Source organism: Megalops cyprinoides, chromosome 1, assembly GCF_013368585.1.
Source record: "Megalops cyprinoides isolate fMegCyp1 chromosome 1, fMegCyp1.pri, whole genome shotgun sequence".
NCBI lineage: Eukaryota > Metazoa > Chordata > Actinopteri > Elopiformes > Megalopidae > Megalops > Megalops cyprinoides.
Genome location: NC_050583.1, coordinates 35467434 through 35487355, shown reverse-complemented (window position 1 = coordinate 35487355; position 19922 = coordinate 35467434). Strand labels below are relative to the sequence as shown.

General features: G+C 40.0%; 2 protein-coding genes across 3 annotated transcripts in view; one reads left to right on the top strand and one right to left on the bottom strand.

Annotated features, from left to right (window-relative positions):
* Nucleotides 1–11477: 11477 nt before the first annotated feature.
* On the top strand, nt 11478–13208 carry LOC118782577. Its single transcript, XM_036535968.1, has 2 exons — nt 11478–12529; nt 12749–13208. The coding sequence occupies exons 1-2, from the start codon at nt 11487–11489 to the stop codon at nt 13206–13208; spliced, it is 1503 nt and encodes a 500-aa protein (XP_036391861.1). The 5' UTR covers nt 11478–11486.
* Nucleotides 13209–18142: 4934 nt separating this feature from the next.
* Nucleotides 18143–19922, bottom strand: part of LOC118774016 (liprin-alpha-3-like) — a 30948-nt gene continuing 29168 nt past the window's right edge. For both annotated transcript variants that reach the window (XM_036523131.1, XM_036523139.1), the window contains exons 31-32: nt 18682–18746; nt 18143–18172 (exon numbers count right to left, since the gene is read on the bottom strand). In XM_036523131.1, coding sequence (XP_036379024.1) covers nt 18694–18746 — 53 coding nt within the window. In that variant the 3' untranslated portion in view covers nt 18143–18172; nt 18682–18693. The remainder of the gene's footprint in view (nt 18173–18681; nt 18747–19922) is intronic.

The following is a 19922-nucleotide window of genomic DNA, read 5'->3' as shown; positions in this document are numbered from 1 at the left end:
GCTCAGTGTATATGTTGTCATCTTGTCTACAGCCTTGGTATTGATCTGGCGTTATGTATGTCAAGAGTGTTCATTAGTGTGTCTCTTACTAATAGTCAGATGGCTTAACAGTGAATCAGCTGGTGTGACAAATATTGTTACTGAATAAATGCATCACTCACTTTGTGTATTTTTAGCCATGTATAGTGTGGTGATAACCAGTCAGTCAACGTGTCAGTGAGTCCATCTGTGTAGCCCCCCTACACCCAAACAGGCCTACTCCCCAGAGATGGACAGATGGAGAGAGAGTGGCGGAGAGGGGCACCGAAATACATCTCCTTTTCAGCGTTGGACAGAAGCATGAAAAACTGGACCGTCTCTCTTTTGTATTCTTGGTACAGTGTAAGTCTATCTCCTGTTAATTGTTGGTGTGGTTCAATCAGTCTATACAACAAGACTGGCTTTGAAATTCAATCCAGTATGCATTGTAGTATGAGTAAAGTTTATACTGTGTCACATTCCTCCCCTGACACAAGGAGAAAGAAAGGAAGAGGGGGAAGAGGAACGGAGAAAGAGACATGGGGGAAGGAAGAGAAAAGAGGATGGATGGATGGATGGATGAATGGACAACGGGAAGAGACAGAGGAGGAAAATGAGCACAACAACTGAGCACACTAGAGTCTGTACTAATACAGATAGACTTGTGCTGCAGTGTCTCTCAGGGTAACAGCATTGACTCTGCTGCACTCTGTCCATTCAACAAAGCACCTTTGACTTTGAATGAAATCTGACCTTTCAGGGAGATTGGGGAGCCAATTGAAAGGGAGCAGGACAGTGGTGAAATGGGGGATGAGAGACTCAGAGACTGTTAGGGTAACACTCAGAGATGCTGCATGAGGCCTGGGGGAGAGAAAGCAGCAAAAAGCTAGCTTTCCAGGATCACTGATCATATAATTCAGCAATTCTGTGCAGACCCCCCAACAATGCACATACTCTCACTCATTCAAATCTGTTTCTCATTAAGGATTAAATTGAACCATGCCCTCTGTTCCCATGATGAAGAAATTCCAGAAATTAAACTCCACCCTCTTTCCACTACTCCCCCCCCAACACACACACACACACACACACACACACCTTCCCCAAAAAGTGGAAATTGTGTTATAGACACTCAGATATCACAGGTATATGGTAGAGGATGTCCCTGGCCCTCCTTGATTCACAGAGCAATTCAGATTCTTGCTCATAGACCTAGCTTGCTGAGCACAATTCCTCTGGAGCCAAACCTTTAAAAGCATCACATTCAAAACATCTGTAAATGGGGCACATTATGGAAAATTACATACAAGCAGAGAGTCATAAACTACAGACGATTGGAAAAAAAACTATCCTACCCCCTTCTCTGCATATGCCAAAATAAATAAAAAGTGTTCTCCTGACTCCTAAAACCCCTCCCTCTGCCTTTTTTTCCCATTCCTTTCTTTTTTGTATCCTTCACCCCCTCTCTCTGTCACTGTCACCCATTGCTCTGAGTTTATTGGCTAATTAAGCAGGATTATGGCGGGGCGGAAGATTATGGGTGAAATTGGAAACACATGTGGCTGAAATCAAGCCCCAGACAGTGGTGGGGGGGGGGATAAAGTGGGAGAGGTTCAGGAAACAAAGTGGGAGAGGAGGAGGAGGAGGAGAAAGGAAAGAAAGAGAGGGGTTAATACCACACACTGAAACCACACAGGCGCTGCAAGAGGACAGCTGGAGCTCAGTGCATTAACACTGACACTGGCCCATGCACTCTGTCTGATTGAGGCCAGACTAAAGAGACAGGAAAAACGAGAGGTTAACAGATACACAGCAGACACTTGATAGCATTAAAATGTAGACTCACTGGAAACTACATTAACATTTGACTTTTTTTTCCCCTTTTTTTACTATGTTTTCTTCATTAGAGCATCTTGTTGTTGATGTGATTTGCCAGCCCTGTTTGGTTTCTTACTATACTAGCCCATGTGTGTCTGTGGCAAGCTTTTAAACTCTGGCTTTTCTATTTCCTCATGTCCTAATACACAAAACTAAAGAAACTGAAGAAAGGCGAGGATTAGAGAGAGTGGGGAAACGACTCAGGTTTGTAAAGGCAATGTAAAGTATAGCACAGTAAGTGATGCTATTTCTTTATTTAGGGGAATCCAATTAAACTTTCACTTAAAGCCAAACATACATGGAAGAATTACCACTTCATCAGAATTACTCATCATGCTTACATGCTTACATGGAATTTCATCAGATGCTGATATCAATCCTAGGTCTTGTGACATTAAGAGGGCTTTGCATGTGGTTTGCCTACAGGGGTGGAAAAAGAATAGGAAACAGAGGAAGATGTATTAGATTTGCATTGTTCTACTACCCTAGTTTTCTGTGACAGTCTCTCTTTATCCATCCCATGCCCCTTCTGGTATGAGGACATGAAAGCGATCAGCAAAAAAAAAAAAAAATGGGCCAGAGCCAAAAAAATGAACCGTTGTACTTTTCAGAGAACAGGGGGAGAGAGATGGAGAAAGAGAGAGAACAAGTTGGAAAAAACATTATAGCAGCAGAATACTGTGTATCACATCACTCCACTACTCCCTTTGCATGTATATATGATAATGTACAAACTGGGTTTATACTAGGCTGCGAGACTCTGCTGTCACTTCAGTTCTGTTTATGTACTCTGTGTGTATTTCTGCCATGTTTATGCTCCTCAGCCATCCCTGAATATGGCTGTGGTTTCGCCAAGTTTACATTACCTCCAGGTATACTTCATCTCAGCCTGGGACCATTCTCTCTCAGCTCACTTTCCAATATAATAGTGAATGTGGCAAAATGTGGGCTGGGAGGAGGAAGGCTTTTGTGGCATGGGGAATCTAGATGTTTCGTTTATACACACAACCCACAAATAAACAGTGCAGCAAATAAGCATGTTTGCATTTTATTTTACTGCTAAAAACAATGCAAGGCATGGCAAAAGGTAAAGATTATTCAGAATGTATTTGTTATATAGAATACAAAAAGATCCTTAACAACTTCTTGCATTTGGTATGGGTACTGCTGAAAGCAGTGATAGGAGTGGGCAGGTACAGTGACTGAGGCAAAGCTTAATGCTTTGAATTGCTGTATTTTATTACCTAATATTAATCACCTCAAATGAGAAATTAAAACTAATTTTTAGAAAACTTATTGTGGTTAAGATAAACTAGAATGCCAAATACGTGTGATCTCATTGAGGCAACCTTGGTTAAGTAGAATTAGCTAACTGCAATCTCAAGCTATCAATAACAGTAAAGGAAAAAGAAACTTCTCCTCAGAGTTGTGTGCAAAATCATGTAGCTGCCAAACACTCATTTTCACCTTTTGGTTTCCATCTTGCAGTATTTTTCAAGCCAGTTGCCAGTTTCAATAGCATGCATCTACAAAAAACAAAACAAAAAAAAACTGGGAAATCCACAAGCACTCTGTCGCGTTGCATGAACAGCTAGAATGTACATGCAGAGTGAGGGACAGCTGACCTCAGACAGTGCTGGAGGGCATCTAGGTTGAGGTGTACTTGCCAAAATTAAACAAAAATACATCTGTCTGTTTTGAAGTCCCCAAGCTGACATGGTTATTGGCCAAGCACAGTTGAATATAAATGGTTAGGGCAAGGTGTTAGCGGTTAGTGTAGTGCATTTTTGCTTTCTTTTCTTCCTCCCCTTGTACTTTACTATGTCTTCTTCTTGTACCAACATTCTCTCTTTCCTCTCTCTTACACTCTTGACTCAAGGTTGACATATCCACAGGTAAGTATGCACAAGGCAAGTTTAGACAACGCAAGAAAGCAAGTGGAGGGAGGGCACAGCAAATAAGAGTGACAGACATCAAATGCTAAGAACAGAGAGAGGATACGGTATGGAAAGGAAAAAAAGAGTCTATTAGTTAGACATATTCAGTTTACCATACTGCAAAGTGTCAGTCAGTGTCAAATTAATTGGCTGTGTATATAATTTGAACCATTTTTGTCTGTATTTATCACAACTAATACAGTGAAGTGTTCAGTCATGTAATTTGAATAGAGCATTAATGTCAGTGTCTGTCCACTATAAACCATTACATTGTCATGCACTGCAGTGTCCAGTGTTAGTCTGGATTAACCTCTGTTTCTTTCTCTCTCCCCTTTTTCTCCCTCTCTCTTTCATTGACAGTTGCTTAGGGCAGTGCTGTAACAGTATACTTTCCTCTTTTGTCTCCTTTCTTCTCCAAATCCTTTCATCTTCTAATACTTTCAGGTAGAAAGGTTTTGGTGAAATGAGAACGACAGATTGGTAAAGGAAAGAGAAAGGCAGAGAAGGGGTGCCCCCCTTTCTCTGTAGATCTACCAATTTATGGCTCTCCTTTCAACAAGAACTTTGAGGCTAGACCAACAGCTGATTGGACACTAACAGTACCCTCTTCTGAAAGGCTAACAAAGTATACACTGCACCATACACATTTACATGCTAAAACCTCAGCCCATTATATCTTATCACCCTTCTATCTTTATGTGCTCTCTCCCCACATTCCCTTTCTCCTCTCTTCCACTCACTTTACCCTTCTATCTACCTCCCCATCCCTCCTTGTCCTCGCCTTCTCTCACACACACACGTCTTGTTTGAATCCTTTCCTCTCTCTCACGCACACAGTAGTCCCGCCTTCAAGCAAATAATTGTTCTTGTCGTGACGTCATCAGTTACCTGGCCGATTTACTTTATCTGAAGAAACAAAAAGAAAGCACGACCTCTCGGCGACTGAAAATATACTTTTTATTTTGAGGAACCTGGTGTTTCTCGGATTAACTCTCCCTCGGTTAAACATGCCTGCACTGGTAAATGGTAGATTGTCTACCTTGAAAACAGGGAGACAGAGAATGAGATGCGGTAGCTAACTGTAGTAGTATGCTGGCTAGTCACGTTAAACACGTTTGTCATGACAAACTTTATTAACGCGTCCCTTGCGTTTAGCATCCGTTCATTTTGAATGCTAGTAGATGGATTTTTACTCTACATTTTTTCTTAAAATAGGCTAATCCATATGCTGTCAAGAAATAACCTGATTAAACGGATAAACTATCGAGACCGACTGTCTTTACAGATGTTACTCATCTTGTCTGTGTTCCTCGCAGTTCTTACTGTCCACTCTCTTCCAGAAAACCTCCCCTCGCGCTCTGTTCTCCCTTCCCCGTTTGTCTGGAGAATGAGGTTCATTGCGCGAATTCTTCTGAGAACCTTTCCGGCGTTGTTTGACTTTTTAATCTCCAGACTGCTGACATGAAAAGACACGTCTAAATAGTAACAGAGCTAGTATACGATAATGTCTACATTGCATATGTTTTGTTAATTTGTTATCACAGCTGTTTACCATACGTTTACTAAATAAACTGAGCAATATAGGAGTCAAATTAGTCTGGCGGTGTTTCTAACGCGTGTAAACTTTGGAATGTATTTTTACGTAAGGTGTTCATAATACCGCCTCCGTTTTTTAAAAACAAACCTTTAACACATTTTTGGAATTAGGACGGGAGGTGATAAGGGGATTCAGTTTTCCACGCTGCTGCATAGTAGAATGTAGAGATTATTAAAAAAGGACTAAATGCATTGTCTTTGCCGGTAACATTTGTGGTATTACGGATTTTCGGAGAGTCTTGGACCACGGAATCAATGCGGCGTCCGCTGAAAGGACGAGCTGTCCGAATCTCACCTAAACGGTAAGATTTATTATTATTATTATTATTATTATTATTATTATTATTATTATTATTGTTGTTATTATTATCATTCCACCTAAAATTGCTTAATTTGATATTATATAATCACGCTATTTTACTACACTTCAATATTGCCTTCATTATTACTATAAACACGTAATTTCATGAGAGAATAACTAATCTGCAGGGTTCCATGCTTACTTGTTTAGGTACTCGATAGTAATTTTCAGTAGCGTATCCATGCACCACCCTCATGTAGGCCTGTGGGCGAGAACACACACGTGGATATAACATTAGAGTGTGGGCAGTCATAAGTACAATATGTGGCATTTATGTGGTTCGCATAACACATACAGTTTCATATTGACCAGTACTGTGGTTGTCACCCGAAGATCTGATTAAACTACCCTGCAAAAGAGGATAACAGCATGTTCCTCTTTATGTTATGGGTTCAGCGCTCCAACCACTGTGTCCCCCTCACCACGGCCTAGAAACGTGTGTTTTATTATTCTAATATCCCTACATTTGTGCAATGACGTCTGTTTTATGCGTAACATCTTCACTACCTGATGTGTATTTAGTAAGGACCGCACAAGAATAATTCATCAGATGCATTTATCGCGTATCAACTGTCCGCAAAAGTTATACGATACCACCAAAGAATATCTTAATTTAAATGTGTCTTAATTCTGTTTTTAACCTAATTGGCAAGGAACAGTTATACTTTGGTATTTAAATAATGTATTACTTTATTCCAGCTTTATTCTAATTATATTAAAAATCACACTGTCTGTTTTAATGTCTTCCTCTGTCTGATAGTCGCTTGCAGTGACCAGTCGATAAAAATGGTAATACTTGTTATTAAAGAAAATGCTGCACGTTTTAGTATTCGAAACGACAGTGCCAGAACTACAATTGTTTTTGTCCAATCTGAAGGGAAGACGACCTTGTATAATGATATTTATAGTGTAGTTACAGTAATTCCATCACAGACACATTTCATTAAGAAACTAATAAACTAAAGAGACTAAATCTAAATCATATCTAAAGCTCATTCATAGAAAAAAGGGAGAGCTGTGTAAAAGACGGGATATATATTGAGAAAATCATTAAATGGTTATTTTAATATCATGGATCATTACTTTGGTTTTTAAACAAGATAAACTTATCCTACTGCTTTTGTAAGTTAATATTCACATAGTTGAAAACTAATTTTCAGCTGTGTTTAGGTCAAATGAATTCATGTCTGTAATAATAAATGATGTCATCATGCAACAGCTAAAGGGATGAGAGTGGTGCTTGTCATTTTATAATGTGTAAAAATCATTGCATGTTGTGGTTTCTTAGAAGTTAAGCTTTAACATTTTCTTAAATCAAATTGTATTCAAAATTATTTGATTATAATTTTTAATTATTAGAATTAATTATTTAGTTATGCTCTGCACTGTTGAAAGTAATTTAAGAATCATGCTCAACTTTAGGGTTGTTGACAGTTTGAATGTGCCACAGTTGTCCAAGTTTAATGGTCCAAAAAGTTCACTGTCAATTGATTGACAAACAAAACGTCCCTGTAGGAAGGCAGTCCTGTGAGGTTTTATTCATATATATTTTAACATATTGTGTGTTGCCTCTTATTTTGAGTTTGAAATTGACAGTGAACGAGACTGACAGATTGATGTATTGATAATGCAATAACGACATATGGCTTTCCATTTTAGTGAGAGCTTGCTTTCTCATTTAGCAGCTAATTCAAATTCTGCACTGTAAAGGAAAAAAGCATGTTTATGAAGATCATGCTTTTACTTTGTGCGAAAATACACTATAGACCCTACACTTTTTCTCCCTTGTGTGAGAGTCAGACAAACACACTCCAGTCAACATTACCAGGAAAAGTGCTGTGAGAGGTACTGTATCATGAAGAGAATGGGTTCATTGAGCATGAGGGGATCAGGGAGTCATCAGGACTAATGGACTGTTTGCACTGAAGACAGACAAGCTCAACCGTGCATAGACAAACACAGTGAGTGTGAAACTGTCATCCTCTCTTCTAAGGCAGAGAAGATTTGTTTTAGCACATAGGATTACAGTATCCTTTAGAGTCTGTTTAGTGGTGCCTGTCAGTGTGCTGTTCAGCCACTCTAAAAAAGTTAATCTCCTGCCTTTACATGGTGAAATTTTGTTGTAATGAAAACAAAACAGAAAAACACATCAGCCACAAAACATGTTAAGTTGTTACTGAAATGTCTTCAAAATGACCCAGGACTTTCATGTGCTCAGTCTGATTTAAAGAAGGCACATAAAGTCACGTGATATAGCCCTAATCTTCAAAGTGATGGCACATAAATGAAAAGCAACTTAAGATGTCTAGAAGGTACCACGTTTTGGGTGTGCAGAGCTATGTTCCTCTTCATCTTTGTTGTTGTATGTCAGTATAGCAGTAGAATGGTTTTCAAAGCTGAAATTCTATATATAAAAATGTTTTAGTGACTGAAAAATAGCACTGCCTATTGAAAGCTTGCTATGACTTATGTTTTTTGGAATGATCCCAGTATGATCCTTCCTCGAGTTTCAGGCACTGAGAAAAAAATATATCAATCTATAGCTCTCTGTTACCACACCAGGAAAAACACTATGACTTTGATCTTTTAGCAATCTGACTTAACTATTTATTATTATTATTATTATTATTATTATTTGGATTTCAGTTAGTTAATAAATGAGTCATGTTGTGTCAGAATAAGATAATAGTCAATTAAGACTGAAAAACACGTGAGGACAGAAAGCATACATTGTATACACTATATATTTATCATCAACATTGTTCATATTGAGGAGACATTGCAGCATGGGTGGTCAGACTAGTGCACAGCTGCACTAGCCACTGGCTCATGTTTCCTCCAAACACTTGCTTAAAGGCATGCTTATCCAACTGTAATTTAATATGCTGCAGGCTTAATTTTTCAAATGTTTTGCATGAATCCCTGTACCTGTAGACCAAAGCAGAACACAAACTGGCAAATGTCAGATCAGGTCTCTCACTTTCTTGTCAATGGAAGATTCTGTCCATTTCTTAAACGGATAGAGTTCGGCGCTTGGCACTGGCCTGATTTCTTAGCTGCTATTGCAAATAACTGCAACTAATCTCAACATCAGGAAAATACAGCTCTAGAGAGTGCTGAGAAAGACTTGCCAGAGTGCATTGTACTGTGAGGCCTTCTGTAAGGCACACTGGTAAAATAACTTGTAAATTTGTAGGTGTTGTAATAAGAACAACATGTCCCTAGAGGTCCCACTGCTTATCATGTACAAGGAACCTTGAAAGAGCGACACTACCATACCGTTCTTGTTACTGGTTAGCGATTTGGAAAAATACAAGAAAAGACACTATAATAGATAGTATATCAAATTGCAAGTGAGAGTGGTTCTTTAATTGGATCAATTAGTCAAGTTCAAATTTCAAAATGATCATGCCTCCAAATTATTTTTTATTTAGTTTCCTGTCAAAAAAATGACATCTTTGCTCTTTAGCTCTTTAACTGATTTACACACTAGAGCATTTTAATAGGAGTAAGCTCCGTGTATTGCCTGAATGTCAGTACAAGCAGTATTACTTGGGCTTAGTTGTTTAACAAAACATGGAGAAGTGCAAGTGGGACTGAATGTGTGCAAATGTGTTACAACATCCAATACACCAAACCAGCCAATAAACGATGACAGTGTAAGTCCAACTCAGTCACTCAGGCATGTCATTGCCTCAAATTAAGTGTGAAATTGCATCTGCGTGTGACAGAGACAGTAGACAGTTATCCACACACATGGCTTCCACACACACACACACACACACACACACACACACACACACACACACACACACAAACTCCTTCCTCTGCCATTCATTCCTTCTCTAGTAAAACACAAGTGAAAAGAATATCTCATAAAACACAACTGCTCACTTTCTTCTCTGTCCTTCATTTCCTGTTGGTGTTTCAGACTGTTTTCTGCCCAGTGTCATTGGGTGCCTCATAAAAAGACCAAACTCTGCAATCTGTTGTTTCCTTCAGGAACTGTGTGTTGACAGTGTTGAGCCCTTTATTAGCCTCTGTTACACTGTAACAATGCTTCCATTCTGGCACTGTCTGTACTCACACTACAGTAACACCTCTCTGTCAGGTCTTTAGATTGGGACAGTGATGGACCCACAGTGCAAGTAGCAGGGGGAGGGGGATCAAAGGTTAGGAGAATGATGGCCTTCCAGGTGGGAATGTAAGTGAAAGATGAACACACTGCTCGAGGGTGTGGGGGACAGAGAGGGTTACATAGAAATATTTTGGCCTTTAGGAAAAGGCATTTACAACAGAAAGTGAGATTCATACATAAACTCCATTTAAAACCCAGGAATGAAGATTGATTGATAAATTCCATAATTAGGAACTCTGGGAAGGGGAACTGATACATAAATAGTATCGATTCAGTATAAAGCATACTTCTATAGCCACTGCTCACATGCTTAATGCTCCATTGTTAATATGCCTGGATAGACAGAAAGCTTCCAAAATGACACATAAATAACTTCGCTTACCAGCTGTATCAGCTGCTTATCAGCTGTTTTAGCTCCCTAGCTCATAAGCCTCCAGTATGTCCATAGAAATGCTAGCTGCCTGCCAGTCAAATGCAAGCTCATAAATATTTTTGTCAGTGTAACAAGTTGCACCAGTTCTGGATGTTTGTTAGTCATACCAGTATAGCTACGGAGAGAGAGGCAAGAGAAGTGCATGCAGTGAACAAATGCTTTCTGAAACTGCAGTAATTAGTGGAATTATCAAGAAAATGGCTGCAGCGAATGTGTAATGAAGACTTGTGCATACTGTATTGTACAAGTGGCAGCACAGAGTGCAGGCTCAGTTTGTGTTTTTATTTTGGGTCTTTAAACCTGGACCGGGGCTCGCTCCTGCTGGCTTAGCAGCACCCTGTCAACTGGGTCCCTCTAGAATGAAGCCGGGTGTGGCTGCCACTCAGTGTGTTGACGTCTGAGTTTGTGGAAGTGTGTGCCAGGGAGGGCCCCTGACTTCTGCTCTCTCCCTCTCCTCCTTGCAGTCAGAATGACAGGGGACCAGTCCAGTCTAAACGCATCATTCACATTCTGGGAATTCCTTTCTTTTTACTCTCTGTCTCAAGTCCTCCCTCCCTCCTTTCTGTCTTTCATCAGAAAGAAAAGAGGGACACCTGGCAGTACCTTGGGGTGAGGAGGGTGGAGAAAGAAATGACATTTGTGCCTTGTTGTAAGACAGGGAGAATTAAGTGGCGGAATTCAGCCGCATCACTGCAGTTGAGGACACACGCCTCTCAGATAATCGGTTTCAAATTTGCCAGAGGCAAACTTTGGCAAAGCATGTAGGCAAATCAGTGAATAAAATGCCTTTGAATTGCTTGCCCTCTAGTGGTATAAACATGAAGTTGCACACACTGCAGATGCTGCATGGTTTTGGAACCATTATTGTCAAAAACAGTTATTAGTTTATTTTTTATTTGATGTGGACATTACAATCACATTTGTGTGAATAAACTAACAAGTATCAGATGCATTGCATTGAGTGTTAATGTGCTAATTCTCAACACCTGTCCACAGAAGGCGTGTAAAAAAAATAAAGGACTTAAAAATAAAGTTACACTAAAATATAATCTCTTCTTCCCTCATACCTGTTTTTATCTAAAACATATATTTTGTGTCTCTCCTAGTTGATACGTCTTGGGAGTAATGCACTGGCTTTCCCTGGTTGCCATGGTGATTGCCTCGGCCCTCCCCTTCCCTCGCAGTCCTGCCCCTAGACCCATTACTGCAACAACAGAGACTGGCAGAAGTCTTTACAACCACACGGATAACAATAGCAGCTACAACGGTTTATCAAATACAAGCATGAGCTCAATTACTCACACTAGGAATGGCAAGAGGAATTATCCTGGTAAATCCTCTGTGGACAACATCACCAAAAGTAATGAAAGCCTGAAAAACCCTAAACAAGAGACTTTCAGTCTGACTACTGTTAGCAACGAAACAGGTAAGCAATCCCTGAGCAATACAGTAGAGAATTTTCAGCTGCAAAATGACCACAGCCGAATGGACTACAATTTACCTTTATTTTATGACCTAAAGGACTACAATTCCCTGGACAATAAAAATCAGGAGAAATTGCAAAGGAAACAAAGTCAGGAAGGTACACAAGGGGATAAAACACTTCAAAATACTGCCACTGACACTACTGGAAGAACCCTGGCACCCACTGGCACTGAAGACTACAAATCACAAGGTAACCAGAGCCAGGGAAACTACATTTCGTTCAATAATCAACCACCAGGGGACTACAAATCTCAGAATATTATCACACATGAAGGCAACCACGTAACTGGCACCACTCAGAGGGAAAAGAATTATTCCCCAAAAGCAATATTTAAAAACGACTATAAAATGCCAGATATTTCTGTTCGAAAGCGTTCTAATCCATATGAAGGTGCTACATCACTAAACCAAATCCCCCAGGATACTACCACTTCAGCAGGCTATTATGACAGCCCAGAAAGGGGTATGGAGATGGACAGTGGCGGAACCTGGGAGGGTAAACCAAGAGAAGCAGAGGAGAATACAGAGACGCCAGGTGGAAATTTGCTGGGAGAGGCAGATCTTTTGTTTTTGGATACACATCCCAGAGTTCTGTTCTCCTCCTCTCCTTCCCCTCCAACCCACCCCCCTCACCTACTCATGCTGGAGGCTGGATTGCTGGCAGAGGATGAAAGAGAGGGAGAGTGGGAGGAGAGAGATGAAGAGTATGACGCAGTCACACACAGGCCAGGAGAGGAAGGGAGACAGACAGACACGGAGGGGTATGGTGAGATGGAGAAAGAGAGAAACAGAGTGGAGAAAGAGAGTGGAAGAGTGAGCCGTACAGAGAGTAGTTCTGAGAGAGAGCCTTCGGCCACTCTCGGACGGGCAGCCTCTCGGACTGATGCCCGCCTGGACCCCAGCGCGGAACGCGGAGCAGGCCCCAAAGCCAGGACCAAGCGCTCCCATGTCTCCACATCCAGGAGAGGGGAGAGGTCAGTGTGTGAAGCGGTCAGTCTCTGGGTGACAGATAAGAAAACCGCCATCGACTCCCACGGCAGGAACGTCACTGTACTGCCTGAGATCCAGACCCTCACGGGCCCCCTCAAACAGTACTTTTACGAGACTCGGTGCAGGACAGCTGAGCACCGCGGGATGGGTGGAGGAGGCACAGACAGGGCCTCAGGAGGCTCGGGGCTCCTGGGCGTGTCTGGAGGGGGCTGCTTGGGGGTCGATAAGAGACAGTGGGTCAGTCAGTGTAAGGCCAAGCAGTCCTTCGTCAGGGCTTTGACGGCAGACGTCAACAAAAGGGTGGGCTGGAGGTGGATTAGGATCGACTCATCCTGTGTGTGTGTGCTGCTATCCCGAGTTACTAGGAACTAGACAGAGGCAGAGACAGATGGAGGTACAGAGAGAGAGAGAGAACGAGCGATAGAGAGAGGGAGAAAATTAAGATTGAAGTGTGTGGAAGTGGAACAGTGAGACTCTTAAGGACTCATAGGAGTCTCTGTTTCCAGCGTCCCACAGAAATGTTCAAATGTGTCAGCTCAGCTCAGCTTAAGAAGGTCACTGCCACTGTCACCAACCACAAATCATTTATAATCAGGTAGAGTTGCAAATGCTTGCTGTACTCATATTATATTCCTACATTGTTGTAACAGCATATTCATAGAAACCTTATTGCTCACCACTAAACCCTTTTGTTAAACTTGACCATAGCCTTCCCCTCATTCCAAAACCAACCACAGGTCTTGAACACGGATTGCCAGGTCATTCTTCGGAATAATTTGATTGGGTCACTGAGAAGATGACACCAGGTGCAGAAGAGAAAGGAGCCACACGGACACCCCCTCTCTCTAGCACACAGTGAAAGAGGTAGAGTAGCAGAGGTGCCCTGTAACGAAAGGGCTTTTGCGAGTAGCTGTGGCTTAAGCTCCACTCACTCACACAAGTTTCAGCCAAAGTCGGGCGCTTGCATGTTCCTTCTGCTCCTCCTTACCTTCACCCATTCTCTCTTTCCCCTCTAACCCGCCCTCCACAGCCATGCCTGCATCCACTTCTCATTTCTTATATCCTTATCTGCCAAGTATGCGTGGCTATTTAACATGAAAAACCTCAAATCTAAGGACCTGTGAGAAATAGCTTGATGTAAATATTTGTATTTCCCTTGAAGGAGTATGTGATTTTACAGCAATTTTTTATATTTCATATTTGTTTGGTCAATTTTATTATATATAATGTAAATTATTTTTTTTCTTTAGCTTATATGTAATCCTTTACAAGTATGTTTGATATTAATATATTTCTTCTTATATGTACCATATATATGTCCACTGTATACATGTATATATGTCTGTATATAGCTATGCATATTTATAGTAGATAAAAATATGTTGGTATATACAGTTGTTATATGTCTGGATAGATAATCAGCAGTATTTGGCTCTTTGGCATGAAAACCCCACCACATACTGCTTAATTAGTCTTTTTCATTGCACACAGTATAAAATGCATTGAACATTGGAAGCATTCCTCCCACACGAGCTGGAACTCTTCAAGACAGTGCAATTCATCATATGCCATTCATGTATTTATGTTTGCACATGTTGGAACATGTGGAACATGGAACATGAACATTCTCAGATTAAAAGAGAGTGTGTCAGGGCCCAGTATGTTGAACAAGTACTCTTACATGAGTGTACAATCCCAATGTAAGCATACACTATATGGACAAAAGTATTTGGCCACACCTGTTTTTCAGGGTTTGGGCTAGGCCCATTATCTCCAGTGAAGGGCAATCTTAATGCTTTAGCATACCAAGACATTTTGGACAATGCTATGCTTCCAACTTTGTGGCAACAGTTTGGGGAAGGCCCAAGGACTATAAAGACATGGTTTGATGAGTTCGGTGTGGAAGAACTTGACTGGCCCGCACAGAGCCCTGACCTCAACCCCGTCGAGCACCTTTGGGATGAACTGGAACGGAGATTGCGAGCCAGGCCTTCTCGTCCAACATCAGTGCCTGACCTCATAAATGCTCTACAGAATGAATGGGCACAAATTCCCGCAGAAACACTCCAAAACCTTGTGGAAAGCCTTCCAAGAAGAGTGGAAGCTGTTATAGCTGCAAAAGGGGGACCAACTCCATATTAAAGTATATGTATTTGAATACAATGTCATTACAGTCCCTGTTGGTGTAATGGTCAAGCGTCCGAATACTTTTGTCCATATAGTGTACTTCTTTGAAATAATTTGGACATACCACTGGAGTATACAAATAAGAGTGCAATACTGGGTCATAAAAGGGACATACAAAGACTGCTAAATCAGAATGATTGAACCCACTTTTATTACAAATGATTGGAAGCGTAATAAGAATCACAGCGGTAGTAACTACAAAGAGGCAACTGAATCTCACAATTTAAAGAGTGGAAGGGAAATTTATTTTGGAATTGTGTAAATTTTGCATGGCTGCTAATTATGAACATACTTAGCAACAGATTAAGAAGGTTCTCCATTTTCATTTCTGCAGCTGTATACCTGCATCATGTCCAACCTGGACAAAACAGCCAAAGACTTTGAACTGAATGGCTAGAAATCATATATCAGAGTATCTGTTTTATAGTTTCACCTATTTTCTATCTTGAATTACTGGTATTCCAAAATATACACATTTGCTGAATATCAGGGGTAGAAATGTACAGAATGTTTGGCAAATGTCTTCTGGCTGAGTGATATGTATTCACAAATGTGATACACAAGCACCAAGATACAAGCACATGCACAACATCTGTGCCTGTTTTGTTGGATTCTTATATTAGTGCCTTTTCCCCATCTAGTGGAAAATCAAGTGTCATAAATACTCTGGGGAAACCATGAGAGAATGAGAAAATAAGGGACACTACCATTTGTAGGCATGGTTGCATCCATAATGGGTTAGCAATATCAGTAAGAGTGTAGTAACATAACATCCAAGCAATGTGCCTTAGCTCTCTTGTATCAAATTCTGACATGTATGGAAGTAAATATTGATATTTAACAAGGAAACTTTTTAAAAATGTCAATGTCAACTTAAATTATTAATAAACTATATACTTATGCTCACCACAGGTTCATATTAAAGGTAACCCACAAACACACACATATACATATTAATAAATCAGAACTGGAGTATGCATATCTGAGGACCATGCCATATTGCTTAAGTAAAAGGAAATATGAACTTCAGAAATTATTGTTATCACTATTTACTGAAATGAGTTTGTTAACAGTGCCAGACATGATGTATGACAAGTTTGATAAGTATCTGTGATCTGGATGCTCCTGTTTCAAATGAATTGATAATTATAATAATAATGATCATAATAATCACAATAATTTTTGTGCTGTTCTCATATATATCTTTAACCAAAAATCTAACAAAAGTTGAAATAATTCTGCGTGCTCTAAATGCAACAATAGATTGGCCTTCATTCGTTTTCATAGGGGTTCCAAAATTCTTGAAGCATTCCAAGCCCTGCCTTCACAAAATCAGTGAGTGAGTGACAATACTCGCTCAAATTACAGTTTACTTACACATTCACATAAGGACATCCAAACACAGGCACATGGATCAACATGCTATCAGCTTTTCCTTACACGAATTATACTGTTGCAGACAAAGTAAGTCTGGAGCACTCTGCTACCTCCTGCACTTCTAAAAAGAAATATATGTTAACAAGCACTCAGACTCCATACTGATACAGTGGTATTGTACCATTACTGTTTTATTTTTTATCACGTTTGATTTTGTCATCATCATCATCATCATCATCACCATCATCGTCATCATCATCATCATCACCATCATCATTGTAATCATAATAGTAGTTGTCTGGTAATTTTCATTGTTATTACTGTTGTCTTCTTTATTAGTATTTTCTTTAAATCATAACACAATTTGTTCTCAAAATTTACACATACAAGTAGCATATTTTTTCTGTCCATTTTTTAAAATGTATTTACTTTTTAAACTAAATAAATGCAACTGAATTACAGTCAGTCAGAATTAAGTAATAAATGAACAAGTACATACAGTTATTCAATACATACATACATACATACAGAAATAATCAGTTATCATAAAAATAAAAAATAAATAAAATACACACATTTTACAAACGTTTCCTCCAAGCTTCCACATCATTTGATAATTTATTTTATTTGAATTCATTATAATTGTCTCTCTCTGAAACTGAGTTCATTGTCACTGTTGTTTTGTCATGCAATTGAACACAGAAGATAAACTTGGTTTGCTCTTCAGTTCGCCTGGTGCCCACCAGCTGCATTTTTTTTTTTCTTCATTCTCTGGTCGCTCTTTCCCCTCTGTTCTCGCATTCGTTCTTTGTCATTCCCTCTGTCTTTGTTTCTGTTATGGCTTGCGTGCATAAACGAATGTCTTTGTCATTACCTGTACACATTCTTCTTCCTTGTCTGTGTATCTTTCTTCTGTCTCTTTCAGACCTACCACTGCTGGTTCATGTAGGTTTACTGTCTCTCTCACTGTCTAGCTGTACAAACAGGATCAGATGAAACTGGCCACTGAGTGTACAGTGGTAAGAACTACTCGTCATATTGATAGAGAGAGAGAAAGGTCTACATTCCACAACAAACAGTGATCAATTACAGTAGGCAAACTGAATGATCTGTGTACACTAAGAAGAGGATGGGATGAACTGATCTCACCAACTTAAGCACACAACAGCCCATTTGCAAATGCACAGGGTGCACTAAAACCTTCCTCTGTTGCAACTGATAGATACTTCCATGGATTTACACTGACCTCACCATGGATTAGATCTAGTTTAAAACGATGACACCAATAGAAAACCAGACCTGGGCCACTGTGCATGAATGAGGAAACAGAGCAAAGTCATGGTCTCCCACAGGAAGTCTTCCCAAGCTGGAAAGCTAGAGCCAGAATGGCTGCCTGATAAAGGGTGTGCAGTTTCATAGGGGCCTGAAGCCTGATTCTGCAAAGATGTGTTCAATTTCTGCTGTCAGTTTCTAAACCAGCATAGGCCTTCATAGAACATTTGTGGACAGACAGAGAGAAAGAGAGACAGACAAACAGATATTCTCTCTTCCATCAATTCCGCTCATTCTTCTGTTCGTCTTCCTCAGCTTTTCAAGACGTCAGAATCTTCTTCATTTCAAGAGTTCTCTTTTACTCATTCTCTGTTATTGCAGAATCGTCAGACAAATATATATTTATGTGTATTTATATTAATCTATATAGTTTTTGTTCTTATTTTCATTGCTTCCCTGTTGTATTTTTCAAAAAGAAGGAAAACAAAATCCAGTGGATCCTGCAGAACATGACAAACAGTTACTTCTTTCATGAAGAGCTTTGTCTTTCCTCAGTTGAACAACTCCCAGCACTGGTGCTGGCACAACTACTACTGTTACTTACTAGTGATTTAAGTGAGAAATGTTGGTAACTAGCTAAAATTTTCCACTGTGTTTTTAACCCCTACATATATTCATGAGCAACACAAGTTTACCTTTTTCCTTGTATGTGAAACGACTAGGTTGCTCCATACCATATTTCAAAAGACAATATTTTAATTTTCTAGTATTTCCACATACTCCTACTGTGATAATGATTAACAATAATTTATTTGTAAAATACCCAAAACAGAATATTCCAGATGTTCCAAAAGCTATCCAGATCCAGTTCTACCTAAAATCTGCCAGAAGAAAATTTACTGCCAACAGAACTGAGTGGTAATTTTCCTATACCCATACACTGAAATGCTATCACAAGTAGTAATGAGAAATAAGGAGATGCGTAATGGTGCTGACAGTTTGTCCTCACCCAGTTTGTGTCTCAGCAGGAGTATGTTCTCACTGATCCTGACTCTCCCCTGGATCCAGAGTTTACTGAGAGAAGGAGAGAGAGACAGATGGAGAGAGAGAGAAAGACACTATCACCCCAGACACTGGAATACTGCACATCCTATACGTACCTAGGCTTAAAATTCAACTCAAAGGGGACCTTAAACCTGGAAGTAAATGAACTGGAAGAAATAGTTCACAGGGCTTATGTCAAGGAAAAACAAAACCAAAAAAAAAAATTCAACAACCTATAAAAACATGGTAAAAGATTTTCAGATCAATCATGGAGTCTGTTTCCCTCTATGACAGCGAAGTGTACCAGTCTGTTCACAGACAGATTTTCCTTAATGAGAAAAACACCCAACAGAATCCCTGTATGCAGAGTCTGGCAAATTACCCTTGAAAGAAAAACACCTCACAGTGCATGTGGGGCAGAATTCGGCCAATACACACTAACTAACATACAAAAAAGGGCAATGCAATTCTGCATTCAAAAGCTACCACTGCCAAGCAGTCCCCCTGCAGTACAATAACAATAAAAACTATTCAAATCAGCCAAATTACAGCACAGTACAAACAAAATAACATCACTGGGACACATGCACAAGCAAATTCGCCTGTGGTCTGGCCCTGAAAAGAGAACAGACCATAGCAGACCACATCACCATGGAAAAACAAACAAACAAATAAATAAATAATTAAATAAATAAATATCCAAAACAGAAACTGACTGAGTGAACGCAAATTGATCATCAAGACTGCACAACTCAGCCATGCGGACAGAACAGGCTGTGCTCACTCTGTCAATTTCATGAGGTGGAGACAGAGCTGCATTCTAGGGCCAAAAGTGAAAAGTACAGCGAGACAGGGGCATATTACTTCCACAAAATAAAAGAAATCTGCCCTGAATTCGAGAACTTCTGAGAGACAGACAGGATGCTTTCCATCCTGGGTCAGAAGAGAGAATATGTGCCATTGTATGCCACAACTTTATTGATTCTGAGTGATACGAAAACAAAATACACGGTCCACGATAATAGTAGTATAGATGGTTTTATCATTATGATTCCATTTGTTATCTGTTATAGCAGGGGCAGAGCGAATGGCTCATTGCAGAAGGGGCGAGGACCTGGCTGTAGTGGCCCCTTATACGGTCTATTATATGGGAAACCTACGGGGACGGAAGGGCGGAACGGAGAGAAATGTGGATTACAATGAGAT

Bases quoted from the DNA above. Each gene is read 5' to 3' on its own strand.
- LOC118782577 (XM_036535968.1), top strand. From the start codon at position 11,487: ATGCACTGGCTTTCCCTGGTTGCCATGGTGATTGCCTCGGCCCTCCCC. The intron at 12,530-12,748 runs GTGGGAGGAGAG...CCTGGACCCCAG, and splicing joins GAGGATGAAAGAGAGGGAGA to CGCGGAACGCGGAGCAGGCC.